Consider the following 7,237-nt stretch of genomic DNA (forward strand, 5'->3'; position numbering starts at 1 on the left):
ATCCCCACCCCCACACCCTACCTTGATGTCCCAGTTCTGATTCAGGTAATAGATACATGTGATGCAGCGCCCATCACCGTGGGGATTGTCAACGTGCCTCACGTACCCCAGCCCATTGCCTGGATAACACGCCACCATGGCCTGGCAGAGACAGATTGAAGTAGTTTACTGGGGCTAAGCAGAGACATTTGGGAAAGCAGCCATTACCTCCTCTTTCTCAACTCTCCCTGCTCCTCATCTCTGACTCAGGTGTCCAAACTTTCACCTTTTTTAGCCAAGCCCCCATCCACCAGAAACTACAGTTCCAGTGCCTCAACAACCCATCACACACACACCACACCACCACCACCACCACCACCACCCCCACCCCCTCCCCCCAGAGCTGGCACCCAGAAGGGGCTCAATGAGGAACTGAGGGTTTCATTTTTTAAAGATAACCAGACCCCACCTCAGACATTTCAGCAAAATAAAACCAGTGTCAGCATTTTCTGGCTGCAGCCATGTGGCTTCATAACCCACACCAGGGGCTCTCGCCCTTGGCTGCAGAGTGTAACCACCTGGGACACTGATGCCCAGGCCCACCTTAAAAGTTCTCATGTATGCGGAGCCTGGAATTTTTAAAGGTTCCCCAGGTAATTCTAATGCATAGCAATGTCGAGAACTACTGCGCCTGACCACAAAGAATGCCTGCTAAGTAAGTTATGTCTCCTACATATTTAAACAGGTGTCGAAACCTAGAGTGTGACTAGAACCTGAGATCTAATCCCAACTCCAAGGATAACTAGCTGGGTAGCCCTAGATAGTCCTATCACCTTAGCAGGCTCAACTGCCTCATCTGTAAAATGGGGCAATAATACCTGCTCTGTTTACAGCGATGGCATTAACCCCTCTGAGAATCTAACTCTGGAGGTTCCTGACCACACAGATCTAATAGTTAGGACTAATTCAAGGTCTTGTACAGGTCTCTGTGTGTACAGGTCTAGCCACAAGGTTCTCACCTCCACTCCCTGACAGCTGCCCCTGCCCTGGCCAGCCCTGACCATGCTGAGGCCTGGGCCTAGCCACTTGGGGCCTATTTTTCTCATCAAGGAACTGAGGGAAAAGGTGGATGTGGTATGAGGAAAAGGGCCCAGGTGTCCCTACAGACCTAACACACAGGTTCATCTTAGAGCTGCCACATGAGCTGTGATGTCAGGGGAAGGGGGAAGGGAGAGGGGTCTCAGGTTCCGCATCCATGACATGGAACTGACAGCTATTTCACAGGCTGTTGTGGGAACTGAACAAGATATAAATGAGAAGGCACCCAGCATGGTGCCTGCCACATGATAGAAAGCCAAAGCACAGGCTGAAATCACATTTTTTTAAAAAGTCCCAGTCCTACCCTCTGCCCAAAGCCACTAAAAGGGCTGCATGAGGCAAATAAGGAAGCACTGACATGAAGACCCTCCAGCTCCTCCTCAGCTGGGGACCATCTGTCTTGACACCTTGACCCACAGAGGCCAGGTCAGACTGGTGGCTGCTACTCCCACTAACACTCAGCTGTACCTATAGGCCACACAGGGGAAGACAGCCCTGAGATAAACATTCCTGATCAAAAGGATCAGTGGTTAAAGCGTCGACCTGTGGACTGAAGGGTCCCAGGTTGGATTCCAGTCAAGGGCATGTACCTTGGTTGCAGGCTCAATTCCGGGCTCCGGGTTAGTGTGTGTGCAAGAGGCAACCAATCCATGTGTCTGTTTCTCTGTGTGTCTCTCCCCCTCACTTCCACTCTCTCTAAAAGTCAATGGGGAAAATATTCTCAGGTGAGGATTAACAACAACAAAAAAGGGTCAGTGTCTGATGCTAAAACAGCTTGCCAAGGCCTCCTCCCAACACATCACTCCCACGGTTCACCAAGCATGGATGTACACCACTCTGCATGAAGCATGTGCACCCGAGCCACCTCAGCACCTGCCCTAGGAAAGAGGCCAGAAGAGCGGCCACCAGGTAAGGCAGTGGAGAGCACTCTTCCTTCTGGCGGCACCAGGGCACAGCAGTGAGCAGGCCCCAGGTTCAGAAGGAGTACCTTCTTTGCACCGTTCACTCCACACATGGGTCAGCGCTCTGAGCACCTCACCAGGAGGAAAGAACACGCTGTGGGCCAGGTGGCCTGGAATCAGTGAGTCACTAATTAGGGATGGGCAAGGCCTCCCCAGTTAGAACCCAAGCAGAGATTTTGCTGGTTGTGCAGGAGGAGAGGGTGGGGAAAGGTCCAGTGCTGCAACCTCTTCCCCCAAAAGCCATCCCCGTACAGCAGCCAGAGGCCTTTTTCTCCAGCTCTTCCTTGTTTAAATCCCTTCAAGTACCCACTGCATCCAGAAAAAATAAAAAATACAAACTCTTGCCCTAGCTGGTTTGGCTCAGCCTGTAGACTGAAAGGTCTCGGGTTCGATTCCAGTCAAGGGCACATGCCTGGTTTGCGGGCTCGACCGCCAGTAGGAGGCTTGCAGATGGCAGCCAATCAGTGATTCTCTCTCACCATTGATGTTTCTATTCTCTCTCCCTCTCCCCTTCTCTGAAGTCAATAAAAATATATTTTTAAAAAAATACAAATTCCTGACCACGGCCTCCAAGGACACCAACCACCGCTCACTCTGCTCCACCCTCTCTGCCTCCTGACTGTTCCCTGCCCAGGCCAACCTCACCCCAAGGCCTCTGGGCCTGCCTGGAGCGCTCTGGCTAAAGGCACCGGGGCTGATTTCCCACTCCATCCTCAGGAGGTGAAATCAGCACAGGTACTGGTTTACCTAGTACTGGCCCCACAGGCAGCCCCAGGGAAGCCCCAGGGCAGCCTGTCTCCCAGTGTCCAGGAGGAAGCTGCTGCCCGAAAGCACTCCTCTGGGCCTCAGGGCCTTCAGCCTCCTGCCCTGTGCACCTCACTCAGGACCTCCCACCATGGAGCAGGGACACCCTCTGGAGTCTGGCACGGAACAGGACTTGTACACGAAGGCTGGGCACAGAAACAGGCCCTTTAAGGCCCGCTTCTCCCCACATATACACACGCCAGAGGGAGTGGAGGATGGAAGCCTACTCTGGCCCCAGAGAAGCATCTACTTCCTCCCCCCCAAGGGAAAGGGACAAGCACAGTGACACGGAAATGTGGAAATCTGCTCCTCACCCTTCCACCTCAGGGAAGGGACAGCTGGGATCAGAGCCAGGAAACTGAAGAGTTAAAGACTATTGGTAACAATGTGCCCAGAGCCCCACCACACACACTCACACACTCAAATCAGAAGCTGGAGACTGAGCCAATGACAGCAGGCCCCACCCCGAGCTGCTCTTAAAGGGGCAAATCAAAGCAGCCAGGCCCTCTGGTTGTCCCAGATGCCAGTGGGAGTCAACTCTCTCCCACCTACAGGCCAACTGAGCAAAGGAACTAGAGAGGAAGAGGAGGGAAGACAGGAGAACACAGGCGCTCCACTCAGAATGATCCAGAGCAATCAGTGCCCCCCCACCACTGTGGCCACCCATCCCAGCACCCTACACTGTCTCCCTGCAGAGCCTGGGGAGGGAGCCCAGGTGTTGCCCTTTGAAAGCTGGAAGCCTGGAGTGGTTGTCTCTTTGGGGCAGGGGAGGGTCTGAGAGGAACTCAGTGATTGGGTTGGCTGCTCCCCTCCCTTCTCAGTCCAGCCTGGCTTACCTCCCAGGATAATACTTCCCTGGTTTACCTCCTAAGAGTCACCTAGGGCTAAAAAGACCCCCCACCCCCAATTCTAGCCAGGGCCCTGACTACAACCACATCCAAGGCACCAAAAGGGAAGAGATCTGTCCCTTCTACCCTACCCTGCCCTCCTAAAACATCACAGACTAGTTGGAGGCTTAACCTGGTTTTCCTATTCTGTGGATGAGCAAAGGCTCAGAGAAGTGTCCCGCCCTGGGCCATTCAGCTCTTGTGGTCCACTCCCACCTGCAAGGATGGGGAAGCCTGATGTGAGGCTGCTGAGCACCCTGTGGTCAGGGAAACTCCCGCTAATCTCTCCTGCGAGCCCAGGGAGGGGCCGCCTCTGGCTCTCCAGCTATCAAGTAACAGGAGGGAGAGGGAAGTAGGACAAGTTCCAGCTGGGGTGGAGAGGATACTGGCCTTGGCCCCAGGGGAGGCCTGGTTCCGGAGCCAGCTCTGGCCTGAGAGGGAAGCTGCACAGAGGCAGAATGGGAGATGTGATCTAAGAAAGAAGGGAGGGGACATCAGGCGCACAACTTCATGCCCAAAGGACAGAATACAGCCAGCCTGTGCCATCAGCCAGGCATCACTGGTATTGTGCAGTGGGCACTCCCTACAGAGCCTTTTCCCATCTACACCGAGCCTTGGGCTCAAGGCCAGGGCCCTCACACCCCTCCATGAAGAGAACTATGGTGTCAGCAGGCCTGAAAGGCCCTATGGACCATTGTCCAGTGCAGAGCTCCTGGCCCAGATTCTAGAATGGGCAGCTGGAGGCCCAGGAGGCCCTGACTCCATAAACTCCAACCAAATCAGCACTTTCCTTAAGAAAATGAAGTAAAATGGCAGATTCTGAAAAAGGATCAGGGCCCTAAAAATATTAACAACTACTACTCTAAAGAAAAAGGGACCAAGAAGAGACACAAAGGCAGGTAGGCAGGAACAGATCTGAGCCAGACAGGGATACAGTGATGGGCAGACAGGACAGATAGGATGGAGAACAGGGACTAGGATGGGGTGAAATGGGAACGATGGGGACAGGACCTCCACCCCAGTCAGCACATAGCTACCCAGGGCCACCTCCAGGAAGCTGTCCTCGACGCGGATACCATACTATTGCACACAGAGCACAATGTAGTCCAGCACCAGGAGCAGCAGGCAGCACCTCCTCCCTCAGCCTGGCACTGACCTATTGCCACCCTCCACCCTCCACCCCCTGGTTCTCCTGGCTGGGAGACCGAGTGGACAGCCAGAGACAATGCGGACAGAATGAATTAGACAGACAAGCCAGCAGATAGTGACAGATGAAAGGATGGGGGACCAGAAAAGGATGCGGACAGGGACATCTCTATGGACTGCTCTTGGTCTGGGGCCCATGAACAGACATCAGGAGCCTGTGAACCCCACCATGGCCCATGCACATGTGTAGGGCTATGAATGTTAGCATCTCTCAGGTTCTTTAAGAGAATCCCTGGTAATATCAAAAAGCACAAAGCCCTGGTTTATAGGTGCACAAGCTATGGCCCACAGGGAGAAAGCACACAGACCTCTAGAGTCCCCATAGGGAGTGATAGCCCAAAGCAAATTCTAACACCCCCTCCACTGAAGCTGCCTAAACCCTTCTGTGACCCCAGATGTGTCTCCAAACCCACTGGTGCTCAGAGGATGAGGCATCCAATGAATGTGTGCTGGGCAGCCTTACCTTGGTGCGCCCATTGATGACGTAGTTGCCCAGCCGCCCAGTGCAGTGCCGGATCACAGTGTCCACATGGGCCATGAGGGCCCCGATGCTCCGGCAGCCTGGCTCGTGGCCCTCCACCCAGGCGATCTGGTCCCCACGGATGCTGCGTGGTGGGATAGCCCGCTGGCTCACCAGCTGCCCATCACGCAGGCGCCCGCCCCGCTTCAGGGCCTCTACCTCAGCCAACACTCGGCCACCCAGTGCCGCCCCCAGGAAGCTGTCCTTGACACAGATGCCATAGTACCGCATGCAGGGCACGATATAGTCCAGAGCCAGGCGCTCAGGTGCAGCAGGAAGCTCCTCTGCCCTCAAGCGGGCACTGGCCTCACCACGGCCATGGCTATTGCCATTGCTGCAGCCCAGGCCACCCTCCCCCTCTGCCTCCTGGTTCTCCTGCCTGGCCCAGGGCCGCTTGCTGGGTGCGGGGGCATCCCCACCATCCTCTGCCCATTTCCGCTTGGGGGCCTCAGGCCGGGCGCCCTGAGCTGCTAGTCGCTGGCACCCCTTAGTGACCAGTGCCGCAGCACCCTCACTCTGCAGTGGCTGCAGCTCGCCACCACCCTGCCCACCAAAGCCCTCCAGCAGGGTGCTGGCTGAGGTGGAAGTGGCTGAGGCTCTGGGGATCCCACTGCCTGCTGAGGCCTCAGCAGGTGCTCCTGGACGGTGGTAGGAGGGTAGCAGGGGACATGGCAGGTAGCTCTCCACCCCCATCCTGGACCGGCCAGACTCCAAAGGCTCTGACACAGAACCCGGCAACTGAGGGAGAGCCTGACTCAGGGATTGGGGCTGGCACGGGCTGTCCATGGCAGCAGCGTCTTCATCCCCCTGGCATGGAGGGCACGGCCTGGGCCCATGGTGCCACCCTCCTCCGCTGCCTCCTCCTCCTCCACTTGATGCAGCTGGGGGCCGGGGCGGCAGGGCTGGCCGGGCCTGGCGTGGGGCAGGGTGAGGCAGGGCAGGTGGCAGCAGCTCTTCTTGTGCCCTGGGGGTGCTCGCTGGTCCCCAAGTCCTCTGCTGTCCCTAGGGGCTTGGGAAGGGACCTGTCAGGGTTACTGGAGAAAGAGATAAAAGAAAAAAGAGATGTTTGAGGACCTAGAGGCAGGCTGGCTGGGGAAAGGGTGGAGGGGCAGTAGAAAGGCAGACAAACTTGACTGTTGAGACCAAAAAAATTGAGCCAACTAGGGGGTGAAGACCCCTGGAATTTGGGGGGGGGGGGGGCCACTGACAGATAAGAGTCAGGGAGGACAGGTAGAGGAGTAAAGCTGGGTCGATGACCCAAGACAGGACTGCGCGGGGCCAGGGGAGAGAACCACCTCAGGTGAGACAGACGGACAGAAAAGAGGGAGGGGCCTGAGTAGAACAGGAGCGGCGAGGGAGTGGGGAATAGAGACGAACAGGGGGATCTGCCTGGGAGTTCCAGACACACACAGAGGGAATGTGGGGTCCACAGGCAGAGGAAACTGGGGAGTCCAGAGACAAAGAAAACAGAGGGGCGGGGAGGGGGGGGGCAGAGACAGAAAAGCCGGAGAAAAGCTGGGAGGGAGGGCCTAAGACAGCCGGACAGACCGGGTGGAGGGGTCGACCTTACCCCCACGAGAGGAAGCCTGCTGGGGGCTGACACACATCCAGACGGAAGGGAGGTCCTGAGACAGACTGACGGACGGAAGGGAGTCGCAGGAGGAGGGCTCCCCAGCGACAGGGAAGGGCGGATAAGGGTTCACGCACCCGGGGACCGGACTAGGGGAAACGAGCGCCCCCTACCAACCAACTCCCGTCGCTGCGAGCACGGCGGCCCCGTC

General features: G+C 56.5%; 1 protein-coding gene across 3 annotated transcripts in view; it reads right to left on the reverse strand.

The window, feature by feature from the left end:
- Positions 1-7,156, reverse strand: part of EGLN2 (egl-9 family hypoxia-inducible factor 2) — an 8,977-nt gene extending 1,821 nt beyond the window's left edge. Inside the window, exons 1-3 of one of the 3 annotated variants that reach the window (XM_014541714.1) lie at positions 7,027-7,156; positions 5,400-6,490; positions 22-141 (exon numbers count right to left, since the gene is read on the reverse strand). In XM_014541714.1, coding sequence (XP_014397200.1) covers positions 22-141; positions 5,400-6,242 — 963 coding nt within the window. In that variant the 5' untranslated portion in view covers positions 6,243-6,490; positions 7,027-7,156. The remainder of the gene's footprint in view (positions 1-21; positions 142-5,399; positions 6,491-7,026) is intronic. The other 2 variants (XM_005868782.2, XM_005868783.2) reach the window with 2 other exon arrangements.
- Between the last annotated feature and the right edge of the window lie 81 nt (positions 7,157-7,237).

The sequence above is a fragment of the Myotis brandtii genome, unplaced genomic scaffold (assembly GCF_000412655.1).
Source record: "Myotis brandtii unplaced genomic scaffold, ASM41265v1 scaffold277, whole genome shotgun sequence".
NCBI classification, from domain to species: Eukaryota; Metazoa; Chordata; class Mammalia; order Chiroptera; family Vespertilionidae; genus Myotis; species Myotis brandtii.